The 20,428-nt window shown below is 40.7% G+C and overlaps 1 protein-coding gene across 3 annotated transcripts in view; it reads right to left on the bottom strand.

Annotated features, from left to right (window-relative positions):
- CACNB2 (calcium voltage-gated channel auxiliary subunit beta 2) overlaps nt 1–20,428 on the bottom strand; it is a 195,717-nt gene that overhangs the window by 19,663 nt on the left and 155,626 nt on the right. For 2 of the 3 annotated variants that reach the window (XM_069959030.1, XM_069959032.1), the window contains 6 exons: nt 10,354–10,476; nt 9,379–9,515; nt 8,544–8,620; nt 5,852–5,985; nt 3,000–3,080; nt 2,369–2,427 (listed from right to left, as the gene is read on the bottom strand). In XM_069959030.1, the coding sequence (XP_069815131.1) occupies nt 2,369–2,427; nt 3,000–3,080; nt 5,852–5,985; nt 8,544–8,620; nt 9,379–9,515; nt 10,354–10,476 (611 nt within the window). Of the gene's footprint in view, nt 1–2,368; nt 2,428–2,999; nt 3,081–5,685; nt 5,706–5,851; nt 5,986–8,543; nt 8,621–9,378; nt 9,516–10,353; nt 10,477–20,428 lie in introns of all 3 variants that reach the window. The other variant, XM_069959031.1, reaches the window with a different exon arrangement.

Below are 20,428 nucleotides of genomic sequence, written 5' to 3'. Positions count from 1 at the left end.
CCATTTCATTTCTGTGGGTCTCCAGCTGTTGCAAAACTACAACTCCCATCATGCCCTGACAGGCCATGATGGGGGTTGTAGTTTTTCATTACAAAAGCTTCAATATGTCACCCGGATCTGAAATGATACCCTATTTTTGGAGCTGCTTTACAGAAAGCTTTAGGGAACCTTGATATATTGTTATTAGCCGACCCGTTCCTATTATCAGCAGGAACCAACCGAAAATAGAGCAGGGTACTTTAATTTTCCCCATGGTTATCCTTATCGAATAAGGCGCGGGCTAGAGATGGTCGTAAACAGCCTGGAGATGGCTGCCAAATGTGAAATACATGCTCGCCGTGTTCTATTTTCAGATGGATCCCGCTGATAGTGGAAGCCATTCCGATAATAACGTTTTATTAAAGCACATCTGCAGTCATCAAAAACCAAAGCTGTGCCGGGATCTGCTCTGCTTATTTCTTCCTTTGTCTACCGATTGTAGCTGGGTCTAAGAAGGAGCTAAGCTGCAGCCGCCATGTTGGCAACTATGGAGGTGTCATGTAGTCACACAGTCACCCAAGCTTTTTGGGCCTGCTCTCTTTTACATTACCTGATCTATAGTCATTCTGTGACCGCTAATAACTATATCCATGTTTATGCAATGATCTAAATGATAATAAAATTATAACATAAACTTAAATCTAAATTTAAAGGGATTGCCCAGTATAAAAAAAAAAAAACATGGCTGCTATTTTCCATAAACAGTGCCTATTGGTAAGGGCAAGTATGGCAGCACATTTCCATAGAAGTGAATTGGGTTCAGATAAAATATTTACAGTGCATACTAACAATGCATCGGCACCCATGTTTAATACTGAACAAACCCTTTAACCTCTTACCCTTTAAGGATAAGCAGTAGTGTGCGCACTATTTCTGGTCATTATATAACTTGTATATATCATTTTCTAAATGTTTTCTCCCTCTCTAAGATTCATCTTTAATGTTCAGTTCTACTTGAGCTAGTGGATGTATGCTAGCAGCTATGTCTCTATAACACCATAAAGCAGCAGCATGGCTGACATTGTAAAGCAGTACTGGACAGTGTAAGTTCCCATTCACATCTTGTTTTTCAGCCTGAATTCTGAGGTATACTTCTCCCATACATAACACACTCAGTAAAGAAGATCCTGCTCCCCTATTTCTCTGTAACACATCCACACAAGTAGCAGCACAAAGGACATTATAAAGCAGTACTAAGCAGCGTAAGTTTGTATTTACATTTTGTTTTTTTATCCTTGTTTTAGATACACTACTCCCATACACTGCTAACATAGGAAAAACAATCCTACTCCTTTATGTCTCCATAACACACCATCAAAAGCTAAAGCAGCATGTAGGACATTATGAAATAGTGCTGAATAGTATAAGGCCCCAATCTCAACTTGTTTTTCAACATCATGTCTGAGGTTTATGTCACTCATACACTGCATACACATAAAAGAACATCTTCTTCCCCTATGTCTTTATAACATTGTCACAAGCAGCAGCATGGATGGCAGTATAGAGCAGTACTGAGCATTGCAAATTCCCATTCATATCTTGTTTTCCATCCTAAAGGCTGAGGTAGAGTATACTCTTATACACTGCACACACAAAAAGGACAATCCTGCTTCCCTACGTCTGTATAGAACACCCTCAGAAGAAGCAGCACAGAGGACATTATAGAACAGTACTGAGCAATGTAAGGCCCAATTGACATCTTGTTCATCATCCTCCATTATGACGTATACCTTGGGATATTGTTATAAAGCTATGCTGAAGTATACAGCAGCACAACCATGCCATTTCCATATCGAGTAGGGTGGTTTAGCTTATATGGATTGTGGGGTCTGTAAAATAGTTTGATGAAACATAAGCTACCCAGTACACAGATGCACCAGATGTATTGGACTTTGATAAATTTGGCAAATTCTCAGACTGTCCAGTCTAAGTTTACACTGTGTAAGAAGTAGACAGTTTTAGTAAATCTGGCCGCCTGTCTTCTCCCATCTCACTGACACGCCAGAAGATAGTTCAGGGTGAACGTACACTTTAAGGAACAAGGTTTCCCTTCCTGGCAGCCCAGCAAGTATTCTCTACTTGATGTTATCCAGGTCCGCACAGCGCAGGCTGAAAGCATGACCGCTATTCCAAATCCTAACAGAATGCTAACTAACCAGTGGAAAAAATCTGACTATGACAGCGACTGTGATCATCCCAATACAGACCTTACAATGGACATCCATAGACTGCTGTGTATCTGTCCAACATACAGAACATAGACCCATACTGAGGCTATGTGGCATAAGTTCAGTGTATTTTTTTCCACTTTAAATAACCTATTACTTACCGCCCTTCAAATCTGTGTTTTAAAAAGTCAAATAATGCTTTCTGCATCATATCCGTCACCTAAGGGGTTAAAAAAATAATAAATATTACTATTCCTGGCATAGTTATACCATTCCTCCTGGCAGCCATGACACTAAGCAAAATCGGGTCACCTCATGTAATTCTGTACTCTATAAAACAAAGTATCAGCTATAGACCGGCACAGCATGCTTTGTTATATGACGGGGAAGTAAATTTCCGTATCATTCCGGGATTGCTGGACTTAGTAGTGTAGGCAAATAAAATGGTTTCAGTGTGGGATGCTCAGCTCTGATAGATTCAGTACAATGAAAGTTCAGTAAAATTGTAGAAATAAAGCGGCACTCACCACCATATATGTGAAAACATCAGTGCTTGTTTATTTCATCTGTCCATGTCAACATTCAAAATTCAGCAGGTAAGACGCAGACAACTCATGATGGTAACAGGTTACCATCATGAGTTGTCTGCGTCTTACCTGCTGAATTTCGTATGTTGACATGGACGGAGAAAATAAACAAGCACTGATGTTTTCACGTATATGGTGGTGAGTGCCGCTTTATTTTTACTGTTTTACTAATTCTGTACTCTGTCATCCATTCTTTGTGTCTTACCTCATATCCTTTTAAAGAAGGCCCCACTAGGACTACGGGTCTCATAGAAGGCACTACATCGTAAGGAGGGATGTGCTCTGTCTGTACAAGGAGGAAACATGGGCAACAGAAACACAAGATGAAAGTGTGTAGAGACTGTTCAGTCCATTAATCTGGCATATGATAAATTAAAGAAAAAAATTCTAATTGTCCAAAAAGGTAAGAAACACGAACAGGCAGGTTTCAGAAGCCCTGGTCCCATTAGATATTGCTAACCAGGGAATAGGGCTTTTGAAGCCCTGCGGTTCCCGTCACATCCATTGGTGGCAGCAAAGGGGTTATGTGTGTATTTATTTTTCTTTTTACATTGAGTGGTAGCAGTAAGGGACAATACGGATGCTCTGCTGCCACCAATGACTGTATTGGAAACTTCAAGGTGTAATGTCCATTCTAATGCTAATATGGAGAGTCAGTATCTGCATGTAGCAGTGCTGGCAACATGTAACTGTGCTGCACCAGAGCTTGAATAGCCCTGCAGTTCCTGACACAGCCATTGGTGGCAGCAGAGTAGAGCCATTGCTGCCATTTAATGTAAAAAAACAAAAAAAACAACAACATATGTTTTCTTATTAGTAAGTTAGTCAATTCTCATATACCGATATGTCCCTATTGCGCACAGGGTGCTGAGGATGAGGGTAAGTTTCTTACCTTCATCCTCAGTGCCATTTCCATACAGTTTGTAGTTTAATTATGAGGCTAGTAAGGTGGCTTGGTGCACTGGAATGGGACTACCACCGCCAGTGCACCGATCTACTCCCAGACAGTCTGCCCCTTTTAATGCATATCAGCCGGCAGGGGGTGGGCCAGATTGGTGCACTGGGGGCGGTAGTTTGCCCTCCAGTGCACCAAACTGCCATACTAGTCTCAGGATTAAACTACAAACTGCACGAAACCAGTGCCAAGGATAAAATTAAGAAATGTACCTTCATCCTCAGCGCCCTGGTGCAATAGGGACATATCAGCAGGTTAGATTCATCTTCCCTTTAATAAAATGATATTACAAGAATACCACTTTAAGCAGCAGACTACATTATACGAAACTCCCTAATATCTGTGAACATTCCCAAAGGTGGACATGTAGGGGGAGATTTATCATTGTTGTGGCTGGGTGAATGCCAGGGAGAAGGCGCAGACTCGCTCGTTCTCCCTGGTGTACGCCTGCCATATGTCCTGCTCACCTGATGGGGGAGAAAGGGGGAGCGGCAAGGCGGCCTCCTCCCGTGCCTCATTTATCATAATTTACGGCGTAAATCATGGTGGAAATCTACACCTGCTCAGGCGTGCGTGTGTCTTAGTGAATCCAGCAGGGCAATTGGGGGCAGGGCCTAATTTATGCCGGTCTTGATAAATCGCCCCCCCCCTATGTGTAACAATATACTGCAAATCTTATATGTCATTAATGTATCCACAACAGATAACTTAACCCCCAAGGTAAGTATAATGTGAGAATCATTCAGATCACCTTTCACATTAACACTGAAATGTTTTAGACTTTAGTACCATGTTAGATTATAAAACAAAGACAGAAAGACAGACAAACAGAGAACACTAGCAGGAAATGTATATAAAGCACATAAAGCAACAAAAGCCATTTCTAGTCATTGGTATTTATATATCTAGAATAGGGACCCTGTGCTTCTATTGATATACTTGTTTCTTACCTTATGGACCGGGAGGGGAGAGAAGGGGCACTGTATACTGTATACTAATTATACATTTTTGGTATAAATCCCTATGCTGTGATATCGGTTTGAAGGTGGTGGAAAGTTTATCACACTAATAGTTGTCTGTATATAGGGAAGGGCAAGACTTGGAGCTCTGCATCTAAAAGCTTCTGTTAAGAAGTCTGGATCTGGTTTGTTTCAATAAAATTCTCAGCTGCTGAAGACACAAAAATCTGTGTGTGAGCTTCTCTCTCCGTCTCCCCCTCCTCCCCCCCCCCCTCCCTTCTGAGACAGCTGATGTAAACAAGTGACTGGTTTTATTTGCAACATTGTAGCTTCTATGTAACGCTGAGAGAGTTATTCTGAGGTCAAGCTGCTATTGAACTCACTGTGATTAATCCTCCCCGAATTACAAAGAAGCTACAATGTTGCAGATACAGCCTGACAGGGACGTGTTTACATCCGCCGTCTCAGAAGGGAGGGGGAGGAGGGGGAGACAGAGAGAAAAGCTCACACACAGATTTTTGTGTTTTCAAAAGAAAGCAGAAGCTCAGAACTAGGGGAAGAACATATCAAAAGTTATGTTTGAGTGGAATACCCCTTTATGCCATGGCCACCCTAAATGACCTAGGATTATTTTATGTAAACCCATAACCACCCCAAACCACAACAGATATTGTGATTAACCCCTTCACCACCAAAAATTAAAAACTTAACATTTTAACAGATTTTCCTATGCTCTAGGCTATGTTGTGGGGTAGAGATGATATCACTGAAGACCCCAGTGACATTGCAGACCAGGATAAAGTTTGTACAGTCAACAAGGCCAATTGATATCACTGTTGACCACTGTACCATATCCTGGTGATGTCACTGACTCTTTATATATTATATAGCATCCTCCGTAGGGTATAGGTACCAGGTGTTCCCTGATCCTCATGATGCCCGCTGCCTTAATAAGCTCTATGTCACGATGGACTTACCGATTTTTGCTTCTGTTTAGCTACAAGCAGCATGAAAAGGAAACAGAGAACAACAAAGCATGCACGTTATTGACATTTAGAGAGACAAAGACGTCAAACAGGACTGGAAACGTGGCGCATAGCAGCTGTACAGATGGTGTGCGTCCAGGCCGGAGCTGGCGGTTACCTTCTTAAAAAAAGGCATTCGTTTCTCTCTCATGTGGGGTGACGTTAAACTGTTTACACTGGGTTTAGGGGAGCGATGATTGGCTGGAATTTCAATCTCTTCTGCCTCTAAGCCAGTGGCGTCTAAGTCTATGGCTATATACAGACAAATTGCGTACAGTTATCAGATGGATGAGAAGAAGAACATCATAACACATCATATCGTCTGGAAAGGAAAGGTCAATTCAAAGAGTACAAGAACAGAAGTTACTAAAGGATTTGATGGCCGCTTCTTGGGATAGGTCTTTGGTGTTTGATCGGTGGTGATGCAGACCTCAGGACCATCATTGATCAGCAGGACCATTGGCACTCTAGAACAAGCACAAACAAGTGGCTGGGCCTGATAACAGGAACAGGACTGAGCTGCAGTACCGGGAATAGCCACATACATATGTATGGCGCTACATCTGTTTAAAGACGGAAAAGATGTTCTGCTGATTGGATGGGTCCCGGTCGTCAGATGCTATCCTGAGAATTGGCCACCAATTTTTGTCTTCTGGAAAACCTATTTAAAGGGGTATCTGTATTCTTATTAGTCATGAATCATATATGACTTATAACAGAACACTATTATATAGCTACAGATGTGAAAACAGCACCACCCGCAGGCCTACTTTCTAAAATTGTCTACTGAAACCAAAATTTACATTACATTACGCAGTTGAAAAACATCTAACATTATCAAAGTGGAATACCCCTTTAAATAAGTTCATCAAAATAATAACACATTAATCTATCATGTTAAATTGCTTTCTATTTAATGTACATTTTCCAGATTAAAAAACAAACAAACATTTTCTGCTACTTCTTAAAGGGAGTGTCCAGTTTAGAAAACCCATTTTCATGTACCCTATTGGTAAGTTCTGATCATGAGTGAAAAGTAGTCACAAAGAGCGTCTCTCCATCTAGAGGACCTGTCCTTTAATGTATAACAGATATTAATGTGAATTGACACTGTGTAATACCTTATGTCGCCTGTGGTGTTGCTGCAGGGGGATTGAACACTTACAGATTACAACTGATCGCTGGGGGTAATTTGTTAAAGGGGTTGTCCAGCAAAAATCTTTTTCTTTCAAATCAACTGGTGTCAGAAAGTTATATAGATTTGTAATTTACTTCTACTAAAAAATCTCAAGTCTTCCAGTACTTATTAGCTACTAAAATGATGCAGGAAATGTTGTTATATTTTCAGTCAGACACAGTGCTCTCTGCTGCCACCTCTGGCCGAGACAGGAACTGTCCAGAGCAGGAGAGGTTTTCTTTGGGGATTCATATAAAACCGAGACAAAGTTCCTGTCTCGGCCAGAGATGTCAGCAGAGAGCACTGTGTCAGACTGAAAATAAAACATTTCCTGCAGCTCATTTAGTAGCTAATAAGTTTGGGAAGACTGGAGATTTTTAATAGAAGTAAATTACAAATTTATATAACTTTCTGATATCAGTTGATTTGAAAGAAAAAGATTTTCGCTGGACAACCCCTTTAAGCTTATTAAGTTTTAATAAGCTTATTGTCATGGCAGCTTTCTAGGGACTATCTAAAGCACAGAACCACTTTATTAGATATAATTTTCAGCTCTGCCCTGGGAGTATTACAGATAAAGGATGAGAAGTTGTGTTCCGCGGGGGTGTGGTCTGCCACCCAGCTTTTACCTTGTAGGGAAAGGACAACTCTGTCTGAAATATTTATACCCTAATTTCTATATTAGTTTAAGAACCTGTCAGCACCAAGCAGTGTGTATATATGTATACAGGGCGGCAGAGCAGGCAATGGGGAAACAGGGCAGGAAAGTGTGTGCATGGAGCTATGATAAAATATCTCATCTTCACACCCCCTAGGGTCCTAGACTTTGAAATTTTTACACTTTTATGAACTACTAAAAGGATTTACCATAAATGTTTAATATGTGAGAGTTTGATGGCTGGGAGCATTACAGATCCAGAGCACATGCCTGGCCATCTCAGCGATGCCCAGGAGACACATGATAACACTAAATGTCATGGATGGTATCTATCAATTTGTCAGCTTTATACCACCCTATACTCACTATCAGTCTATTGTATCTCATCTATGCTCATCCAAAGTCTTGAATGGAGCAGTATGGAGAAATTCCATATCCATGGATGCATGACTATAGCCATGGGCTGTCAATGACCTATTGTAGTACAGTGAGTGTATTATAGTAATATGCGAATAGTAGTATAGTAATTGTATCAGATCAGTCATGGCTGGTATAAGGACACAACAAGGCCGCAAGTAATCACTGTGAGGCCAAAAATCTAAATACATCTGCCATATGGTGCACAATATAGTCTTTTTATCCAATGCATGCATGCTGTTAAAGATGCAAACTACTTTCATCATTTTTGCCTGTTTTAAAGGGGTTATCCCCCCAGATTTTTTTCATCCCCAAAACAGCACCATCCCTGTGTTCAGGTTGTATGTGGTATTACAACTCGGTTCCATTCACATATATGGAACTGAGCTATAATACTACACAAAAACTGAGGACAAGAGTGGCGCTGTTTCTGAAAGAAAGCAGCCATGTTTTTTTATCCTGAAAAAATGCGAATTGGAGTAGTAAACATCAGGAAAAGCTAAAGGTCCAGATTTAGGGTCAGGCGAGTCGGTCATTGTTGATGAAGCTATAACTTACCAGATGATGGCGGAGTTGATCTTCTAGAGCTAGGTACCACATCGCCCAAACTGGAAGAGGAGTTTGCCCCGGTTTTACTATGACAGAGACAGATACAGTGATGTCACTTCCTGTAACCATCAATTACATGCAAACACATCTTCCCCAAACTAATAAAAGGCTTCATGAAATATCTGTCATCCTCCTCCGCCTCCATAAGACATGAAGTGCCCCACACTCTTCCAGTTGTAATACTGTGACTCCACATAGCGGAGATGACTTTCTGCGAGACCGCTCAATGCGAGACCGCCTCTTGATATGTGAATGAAACATAAGGAGCTGTCTGCCACTTTAAACCCCTGCCAAAGCGCAGAAATCAAAGCAGCCAAAAATAATCTGACCCCATCAGGGGTCTCTGAACTTCCCTACAACGCCGCAACATTTATTTCTGGGAAACAAGATGACTCTGGAAATATTATTTATTTTGTGAACCGGAACGTAGATGTTGCCTGTAAGAGTAAGAAACGTCAGCGACGCCAAGAAAGAAGGAAAATATACACCGAGCCGAGAAAAGCAAATATAATAAATGTCATACACGGTCTATTTATCTATCTATCTATCTATCTATCTATCTATCTATCTATCTATCTCCTATCTATCTATCTATCTATCTATCTATCTATCTATCTATCTATCTATCTCCTATCTATCTATCTATCTATCTATCTATCTATCTATCTATATCTAGGCAGACTAACTATCTAGGATATCAATAAGTGAGAAGACCACCTTAATTTTTGCCAGGAAGTCCTCTCCAGGAAGTGAGTAAGCCACCCAGCAGAATCCATACACTTACCTTGTATAGAATTTTCCCTGTTTTGCCTTTTGTTCATGCTGAAGTCTCATATTCTCGAGCTTCACTGGACTAGGGATAAATCCTATTTCACAGCCTTCCTTCACCAGGCGACCTATCCACCAGTCATTGTTAAATTTCTGAAAAATATAAAAAATATAAGATATATTATAGGCAAAAATCTGTTTAAGCTGCAGTCACAGTGCAGATAGAGCTGTAGAGTTGTAATAATAGGAGGTGCAGAAGTAGTATATCTATCTATCTATCTATCTATCTATCTACATCTATCTCCTATCTATCTATCATATTATAGTAAATCTAACGGCACTCCGGATATAGTGCAATCTATCTATCTATCTATCTATCTATCTATCTATCTATCTATCTATCTATTATCTATCTATCATCTATCTATCTATCTATCTATCTATCTATCTCCTATCTATCTATCTATCTATTATCTATCTATCTCCTATCTATCTATCTATCTATCTATCTATCTATCTATCTATCTATCTATCTATCTCTCTATCTCTCTATCTATCTATCTATTATCTATCTATCTATCTATCTCCTATCTATCTATTATCTATCTATCTATCTATCTATCTATCTATCTATCTATCTATCTCCTATCTATCTATCTATCTATCTATCTATCTATCTATCTATCTATGTCTCTATCTATCTATCTATTATCTATCTTCTATCTATCTATCTATCTATCTATCTATCTATCTATCTATCTATCTATCCTGTATATAATAATAATGATAATAACAACAACAACCACAATAATAATAATAATAATAATAATAATAATAATAATAATAATAATAATAATAATAATAATAAAGTAACCTAAAAAACTACAAGCAAGATCCTGGCAAACATTAATCTACTGAATAAAAGCTAAGTATAGGGAATCTTCCATGGATCCAGACATCAGCAGATATTAGTATTCTTTGAGGGTCTCACCTCTTTGACGTGCAAAAAATCTTTAGCCTCAAATGAAACAGCCATTCCTGGAACTGGAACCTCGTCATCATGAGCCGCGCTGTAGCCAACATTCGTCCGAACGGCAAATGCAACTGGTTTGGTCTGGAAAAGATAAGTAGATACAGAGATATTTAATGCAACAAATGAAGCTATGACCTAGAAATTAGAGTTGTCAATCATGGCTGAGAGGAGGGGCTAGGAAACCCCACACTCAGGGCACCTAACCAACACTTTCCATGGAGGCTGCAGGATGATTGAAGGAGTTCTAAGCAAAATTTATTCTCCAAATAGGTGATGAATATATCAGTGGGGATGCAGACACCAAGCTGTTATTTGCCATGGTGAAACAGAGCAGGAAGCAGACAGCTCCATACATTGTGTAGTACAGTGAAGGAGAGCTGAGCTGCAGTAACCCTGCATGACCACTACACAATGTATGGAGCTGTCTGCTTCCTGCTCTTTTTCACTATGTATACTGATGCCATGGGGTGCGAGGATCCCACTAATCTGTATTGATGATTCTGAACCAGGAAAAGCTCTTTAACCCCTTCACGACCATTGGTCATTGATGCATCAATGCCCAGGTCCTTTTAGGACATCAGCTTATGGGACCATAGTGATCCCATACGCTGATGTCCCTATGTCTGCCCCCTCTCCTCTGTGCCCTGCCGCTGTTACTATCTTGTGACAGCGGCAGGGGAGAGAGGGGAGGGGGCAGAGCGCACGCCCTGCCTTCCCTCCCTCACCCTGCCGGCTTCCATAGCCAGGAGGCTTCCGGTTTCCATGGATACCATCAGGGCTCACTTCGCAGAGCCTCGATGGATAGCGGACAGAGAATGCTGTGGTCGTGCTGACCGCAGTATCTATAGGGTTAACTCTCAGCACCGTAGCACATAGTTGGGACCCGCCACGGATGACACAGACGCAGCTCCTGCGCCTGTGTCATCCTGCGCCGTAAATTAACGTCGCTGCAGCATCAGGCATAGGCTGCAGCAATGTTAATTTGCTGCCCAGCGGCAAGAGGAGGTTAAGCAATGATTTTTTTTTTTAGTCATACAAGTTGTATTATTACACTACCGATTCTTTTGACATGTTACTTCCGACCTTTATACAGCTGTTAGCACTTTTATGGCTCAGAACTGCTGACAGATTCCCTTTAATTAATTAAATATTCTTCAAGTGCCGATCTGCAAGATCGGCGCTTGTTGTCTGGGCCGATAACACAGCTTGATTATCGTTTAAAAGGGGCTGCAGGGACATCATTAGCAATGTCCGTGCAGCCCTTGCCCTAAACTGTTATACATCACCTCTCCATGCCCCCTTACTCTATGACACCATCTTGGTTAACACAGAAGATAGAAGTACTCAGCCCTGAGCATCTTTCTGCTTGTCGAGGTGATCAGTCAAGGTCACAACACTCAGAACCCAACAAATCAAAACTTTTATCACATCTCAATGATGTTTTTTTAAAGTTACAGGTAGACTTTAAAGGGGTATTCTGCTCAAAAAATAACTTTTGACATGTTGCTGCCCATAGGGATAACAGAACAAACAGTATTCTTAGCTCTCCGTGCTCCCCTGGTGTCCTCCTACATCATCCTCGGAGTCCCTGTTGAGCCATCCCGCCTTCTGAGATCGACTCGTCTCTGGGTGACAGCCCGCTCAGCCAATGACTGGCCGCAATGCTGTCCCTTATCGGCCAGTGATTGGCCGAGCGGGTTGTCACCACCAGACGAGTCCATCTTGGAAGTGGAGACAGGAATGCTTATTTTTGTAAAACACTGGCGGAGCGCAGAAAGGTAAGAAAACACTGCTAGTTATTTAATCTCCATGGGCAGCAATATATCAAAGTTATGTTTGAGCGGAATACCCGCCTTAAAGTGCCACTGTCGTTTAATTTTTTTTAAGAAATCAATAGTAGAGGCGATTTTAAGAAACTTTGTAATTGAGTTTATTAGCTGAAAAATGAATTTTTTATCATGAAAAAGCAGTTTGAAGCTCTCCCCCCTGTCTTCGTGGTTCTCTTATGGAGAGGAGAGGGGTGGAGGGAGATAAGGCACCAAAACTGGACAACAAAGAGTTAATTTACAGCTACATCACCGGGCTATATCCTCTGAAGTCAGCACTGACCTCTCTGACCTCTGAATACTGGCTTTCACACAGGTCCGGCTGTGTAATCCTTTGTTCTTTGCTCCCTGCTGGCGACTAATCTCCCTCCTCCCCCCTCCCCTCTCCATAGATTACACAGGGCTCGACTGATGTAAAAGAGTCAAGATTTCCTGGTAATGAGCAGTGAAGGAGAGAGAGGAGGAGGGGGGGGGCCTGGGGAAAGTCTTTTTGCTTGCAGATAATGGCATATTTGCCTAATAAACCCAATCACAAAGTTTCCTAAAATCGCCTGTACTATTGATTTCTGCAAAAAAAAAAAAAAAAAATGACAGTGACACTTTAATTGTTAGCAATCTGCAGAATTATGAACACAGCTCTGGAGTATAATGCAGATTGCAACTCAGGATCAGTACAAGGTAAGTCACGTAACATAGTTCCAAGTGACTCAGCTTGCTATTTAGATTATAACTACATACAAACCGATGGATGTTCTCCAAATATACAAAAAAAAAAAATGGATGAGATGAGGGTGAAATTCTTACAGTCAGATCCTAAATAATCCACACTGTTCCTTAACATCCAGTAACAGTCCATGACATGTCACGGTAGATTCATAAGATAACCTCCTAATTTATTTCCTTTGACTTTATTTTAAGTATCCCGCAAGGTTTTTTCAATAAACACTTTTCCAAAAAGACATAACTCTTCAGCCTTTGCGAAAGTCGACTCTTTCTAAATTTTCGTAAAACTTTCTGGCAACAAATGTCAAACACAGAAAAAAAAAAAAAACCTTCTATATTTAGATGGGAGATTCCTGAGAGAGTACAGAACAGGAAGATTTGCATAATAGAAAATAACATCTAAGAAGGTGGGGGGTGTTTTTTCTGATAAGATATCGTATAATAAAACGGGTCTATTAGGATTTAGGGTTCTTTTAGATAAGTCACAGCACAGAAGCACAGACAAGACCCATCTGATTCGGAGACCATGTGGATTAAACACACAATCAGTCCTACCAAATTAGGAAATGCTGAACTCTCGGCTAGTAGTGAGATGAGAGGAATCTGCTATAGAACGTCCATGACATGAGAATAGCAGAGGGATAGCATGTAACATCGTATAAACATGTATAGAACAGCCACCTAACTAATTCTAATGCTACATGGAAAATGAGAAAAAAATATATTTTTCATAACTACGTCCGTCCTATAGAAGTATGTGCATGGTTTATAATAACTCCTTTATTTATATAGCACCAACTTATTCCATAGTATAGTACGTGTCATCACTCATATCAGTCCCTGTCTCCATTAGGGCTCACAGTTTTTGGAATGTGGCTGGAGCACGCACGGAAACGAGGAGAACATACAGACTCCTTGCAGATGTTGTCCTTGGCGGGACCTGAACCCAGGAACCCTGTGGAAACCACTCGGCCATGTTCAGAAGCCACATAAATACAGGTATTTTCTTAAAATGGTACATGATGCTTTTGAAAATATTTCCTTCCGCTATGTGTATACAACTCCTATGCAGACCTAAGTATCTCCATGGTTACAGACTACAAACACTGAGTAGTCAGATCCTCTAGTCATACTCTATGGGGGACATTTATGAAAGTCCCGCCCGAGGCGTAAGCCAGGGAGAAGGCGCAGCATTGCCCCTTTTCCCTGGTGTGCGCCTGCCGTATCCCCCGCTCGCCCGATGGGCGGGCAGGGGGGGCTCGGAGGGTGCGGCAAGGCGAAGAAGAGGCGTTGCCTCCTTCCACATCTCATTTACCTTGATTTACTACTGCTCATGATACAAATCTACACCTGCACCTCTTAGTGAATTTGGACGTGGAAAAGGGGGTGGGGCCAGACTTTATATCCCCCCCCCCTTCTGTCTACCACTTTTTCTCAAAATAATCTATTTTAAAGTAGTATTATATTGAAGAAAAAGTTTTACTCACCTACTCCCAGTTCCCTGTAGGTCTTGTTTGTTTTTTTCTGGTTCTCCATTGTTCTTCTGTTCTTCTTGCGTCAGTGACAAAAGGTTGAAACAAGACTTGCCCTCTCATTGACCACTGCGGTGCCCTATTTTACCCAGTGATTGGCTGAGGGGGCAGATCCTAGTCCAAGCTCTTGTCTCTGAGGTTAGAAGTAGAGACAAGTTTTGGAGGAATTTAATGTGTTACACCAAAAGCTGCAGGGAACCTGGCTTAGGTGACTATAGATTTTTTCTTTTCTGTACATTCCCAGCAATACATTAATTTTGTAACCACACCAGAATCTTTTAATTCCTTTAACCCCTTGTAACCTCACTGGAATTCCCCTTTAACCATTTTAACCACAGTGGAATACCCCTTTAACCCCTTGTAACCACCCTGGAATACCCCTTTAACCATAAGGGGGCATATGCAATGGTATGACCACTAAGGGGGATATCAGCAGGACATGTCAGAAGTTTTGATTAGTAGAGACCCCCCAATCAGGTGAACAAGCGGCACTTTCCTGCTGTCAATTATATCTGTGTGGAAAGCCTCATAGACTTCTAATGGAGCTAACCAGATGGAGATCACTGCAATCTGAAAAGTGAAATGCTTTACCCCATTCTCATTAGTGGGGGCCCCAGCAGTGAGACCCCAACCAATACAAACTATGTTTTTGGGGGATTTTCGTTGACAAACCACTTGTACCTTTGGATAGCTGCTTTTAATCCAAGATCTGTCCTGGGGTCTGTTCGGCAGGTGATGCAGTTATTGTCCAAAAAACAACTTTTAAACTTGCAGCCCCATGCCAAACGGGAGTATCTGTGCCCAAACTTTGCACCACCCCTCCGTCCCTCCTCCCCACCGTCTTCATCATTAGGAATGCCACTGGAACATTTTCTCCATGCTGAACATTTGCACAGGTGCTTAACGATCCAGCCCATATGCCGGGCTGCCACAGGTGGGGAATAGGAGACAATCTGCCTGGAGCATTCCTAATGATGAGGAGGGTGGGGAGGAGGGACAGAGATGGTGTGCCAGCCTAAGGCATACACAATCTAGGCCACGCCCGTAGGACACGGGGCTGCAAGTTTAAAAGTTGTTTTTTAGGATAATAACTGCATCACCTGCCGAACGGACCCCAGGACAGATCACAGATTAAAAGCAGCTATCTGAAGGTACAAGCGGTTTGGGGGGGTCAGATTGTGAGTAAAGAATCGCTTTAACATAATCTAATAGTAAGTCAGGTCTTTTGGTTTAGAATAATAATAATAATAATCATAATAATAATAAATAATAAAAAAAAAACTGAAACTGAAGAAGCGCATATGAAGACAATAGTCTCCTAATACACTCAGCAAATGTAATAGTCATTGATTCACCGTGTTCCTAACAAGACAGACTATTCCTTATTTTGCTGCTCATTATGACTCCAGGACAAGACTCGTAATACAAGGACATAGATTCCTACATTCCTGACAATGTTTTCATATAAGACCACTCTAAGGAATATAAATCAAGCGTAGCGCTGATACTCAACACAAGCAGACTTGTCGAACAATTGGATTCGCAGTTGAACCTGATCTTTCGGCATTCGACCACCAGTGGCTGGAATTATTGGATGTAGCCCTAGGGAGTCCTGAAAAACACGGATACGGCCACAGGCCATAAGCTATATCCATGTTTTTCTGGCAACCCTAGGGCTACAACCAACTTCTTCCTCTTAAACCTTGTTTAGTCTTTTTACATACTTAAAGCTTTGCGATCTTGACCCCCTTTCTCTTCTGTCCTCCAGACTATACAGATTTAAGTCCTTAAAGGAGAAGTCAGAGCAAATAAAGAATAATCAGAATGGGCAGGGGGTGAGGAGAACATAATAAAGACCCTATCCATACAGGTCTCTCCAGAACTGGACACAGTATTCCAGATGTGGTCTCACTAGAGCTCTATACAGCAAGATCACAATCTCCCTCTTCCTACTGGTTATACCTCTAGCAATACAGCCCAGCAAACCATTATATATATATATATATATATATATATACATACAGCCCAGCATATGATTATATATACAGCCCAGCAAACCATTATATATATATATACAGCCCAGCGTACTATTATATATACAGCCCAGCATACCATTATATATATATATATATATATATAATATATATAGAGCTTGAAAAAAGTCCTTACTGATAGGACTGAAACGTCGCTGCTGTTGTTTTTGATTCATGGAATAAATCACTTTTTGTATTCACTAAAGACATCGGAGTGCCGCTACAATCTGTTATATATATATATATATATATATATATATATACAGCCCAGCATACCATTATATATACAGCCCAGCATACCATTATATATACAGCCCAGCATACCATTATATATATATATATATATATATATATATATATATATATATATACAGCCCAGCATACCATTACATATACAGCCCAGCATACAATTTGCTTTCCCTACCGCCTAGTTGCACTGGTGACTCATTTTAAAGGGAATGTACCATCAGGCCCCAGCTGAAGCACTGGAGGCGGGCCGACCCACCCCCAGTGGGAGGAACCCCCCGCCCCTCTATGATATGGCTCCCTTGATTTTAATAGAGACGTGTCATAGTGGGGCGGGGGTTTCCTCCCACTAGGGGTGGGTCGGCCCGCTTCCAGTGCTTCAGCTGGGGCCTGATGTTACATTCCCTTTAAATCTGTCAGAAATCACTACCCTTCTCTTCTGAAGTCTTTTCCAACAATATGTCATAGCCATAAACTTCGCAATAACTCGGCCATACATTCATTTAAATAGCTGTAATACTACATGTTTCCAGTAGTGGCCACTATAGAAAGGAATAAGCCAATGGCAAAATCAATAATTTTTAGGGGGGTGGGATTTTGACCCATAGTCGTGGTTATAAATTTTAAATATGCCAATGATTTGGCCATTAAAGGGGAACTCCGGATAAGGAAAACTTGTTTTAAAAGTTATTTTAAAAGTACATTAAAAGTTATATAGATGTGTCTATATAATGTATTACCGTATCTGTACGGTTCTGCCACACTGGTAGCTGATAGAAATCCAGGAAGTGAAGAAAAATGACCTCTGTGCCAATTCACATTGTCTCCTGCTCCTTCTGCTATACCCCCTTAGGGGACAAAGATTCCATGCCTCTGTCTCACATTGTGTGTGTTTGCTGAGCACAGACTGATGATGCAGAGAGGGGGCAGGGTGTGATGTCACAGGAGGCAGGGCTGGATCCCCCAATCCCCTGAGTGATTCACCATCTCTGACCGGCCAGAAGCAGCTGCTGCAACTTCACTGATTGTGCCAAAGTCTGAAGTGAAATTAGGGCTGTGTTCACACATGTTGGAGAGTCATTGCAGTCCTGCAGCGTCTTCACAAAAATGATGCAGTAACACAATTAAACAATGGTAAACGGCAGAGAGGATCAGAGCCAGCACTGCCAATCCCGCCTGGAGAAAAAACGAGGTATAACCTCCCATGTAAGATAATATCAGATAAAGTCCTTATTGTGGGGATCAAGGTCAAAGACAAAAGATGCTTGATCATAATTTGTGCGTCGAGATGAAAAGAAATGTTTTCTTAAATTAAATTCCAAAAATTCTTTACTTTATTCCAATATCGGCATTATAGCAAGTAACAGGGAATGAACAGGGAATGGGCAGGGTGGAGGACTGTAATGAATAGCTGAGGAAAAGCAATGCATTCTGGAACCTGTAGTTCTGTGTACAACTGCTCAACCAGGAAGTACAACCACACGATACAGAACAAAAAAACCTCAAAACAAATGGATTTTTGGTAGTTTCAAAACTGGGTTACACAGGTAAGTAGTGCTATTTGCTTCTGCAGCAGGTTTATTTTTTTACCTCTACCTGGAGTTCCCCTTTAATGGTAAGAAAGTTGTGTAAAAAAAAAAACATAGGTTGTGGATTTCCACATTAAGTCAACAGGTTGCGGATTACACGTCTATTTTGACATGGAGTCCATGTCAGAATTCACATACACAAATTAAAGAGGAACTCCTTCTTCAAATGATCTAGTATCAGCAAGTTAAATAGATTTGTAAATTTCTGTTAAAAAATCTCAAGTCTTCGAGTACTTATCAGCTGCTGTGTGTCCTGCAGGAAGTGGTGTATTCTTTCCAGTCTGACACAGTGCTCTCTGGTGCCACCTCTGTCCATGTCAGGAACTGTTAAATTCAGAAGATGTTTTCTACTGGGATTTGATACTGCTCTAGACAGTTTCTGTCACGGTCAGAGGTGGCAGCAGAGAGCACCATGTCAGACTGGAAAGATTACAGCACTTCCTGCGGGACATACAGCAGCTGATAATTACTGGAAGACTGGAGATTTTTAAATAGAATCTATATAGTCTATATAATATATAATAGTTGATTTAAAAAAAAAATTCTCTGGAGTACTTCTTTGAGACTTCACAGAATGGTAAATTGAAATAAAACCTAAAAACGACAAAAAGTAAGACCTGAGCATCGGTAACAGAACCTCATAAAGTTTGGCATGATTGCTCTCTTTATTGAGTCTGCGATCCCTTGTTTTCCAGGTATATAGTAAGCTCCAGCTCTGGAAATAGCATCTACGTCACCGGCCGTGGAAAGATTATTCATCTGACATATTTCAAAGGATGAAACCTTTGGACTCCGACTTGTGAGAGCGCACAGCGTGCTAATTTTTTTTTTTCCTTTTTTGAGCTCTTATTAAACCAACAGTTCAAAAACTTCTCCATAATACAATAGTCTTAAAAAAAAAAAAAAAAAACTCACCAAAGCAAAAATAGACCTAGAAATATTTCTCTGGGGCATTGATGATGCATTGCCCGGGTATAAAAAAAAAAAACAAAAAAAAAAACAGGTTATTATTTCTGTTCTGCTAAACTGACACATAAAGAAATTGTTTCCAGGCAGCTCATAATGTAAGATCGTCTTTTACTGCCTCCATCCATAAAAGTAAGTCGCCAGGTAATACGACATTGAGAGTGCCCCGAGAGAAAGCACTCACAAAACTCTTACCATAAGGATATGTTACCTAAAATGAATTGCCTAAAAGATTGCATTAAGGAAAAAAATATTTAAAAAATTATCTATTTTTTTTTAACAAACAACTCCACTCTTGTCCTTAGGATGAAGCTGGTATTGCAGTTTAACTCCATTCACTAGAAATGCTTAACTGCCGTTCCAAACTTGGCCATTAGTGGCGCTGTTTCTCTGACAAGTTTCAGTGAAACTGTTTACAAGCCTGTGGGCCTCCAGCTGTTGCAAAACTACAACTCCCACCATGCCCTGACAGCTGAAGGCGGATTCTTGCTTAGGAGACCATTGAAAGAGAAGAATTTATTAAAGGGGTTTTCTAGGACTGAAAAAACATGTCTGCTCTCTTTCAAAAACAGAGCCACTCTTGTTTGTATGTGGTATTGCATCTCAGTTGCATTGAAGTGAATGGAGCCAAGTTGTAATACTGTACCCAACCTTAGAATAGGGGTGGAGATGTTTCTGGAAGAAAGCAGCTACGTTCTACTAGGCTAGGCTTTTTTTTTTTTTCGTGCAAAATTTATTGATATCCTATCTTCAGGATAGTTAATCAGTATGATATTGGTGGGATGCAGTTTTGTGTGCTGTGATACTGATTTGGGGTACAGTATACCCCAAAGATGTAAAAAAAAAAATAAATAAATAAATTACATACACGCATTACATATAACACTATTTAAATTCTAATTTAAATTCATTTCACTGCAAAGAGAGTCCAATTCCCATCCATCAACAATGACCCGACAATCAATTAAAGAGATTTTAATTGAAGACCGGTAGGGGTCCAATTGCTGGGACCCCCTCCAAACCGCAAAATGGGTTATAAATATAGGATTATATATTATATATATATATTATATAGATTAATCTGCAGGACATTCCAGGTTGGGAGCAGCGGGAGACCA

Source organism: Dendropsophus ebraccatus, chromosome 2 (assembly GCF_027789765.1).
Source record: "Dendropsophus ebraccatus isolate aDenEbr1 chromosome 2, aDenEbr1.pat, whole genome shotgun sequence".
NCBI lineage: Eukaryota > Metazoa > Chordata > Amphibia > Anura > Hylidae > Dendropsophus > Dendropsophus ebraccatus.
The sequence above is the reverse complement of the archived record's forward strand: the minus strand, read 5'-3'. Positions and strand labels throughout refer to the sequence as shown.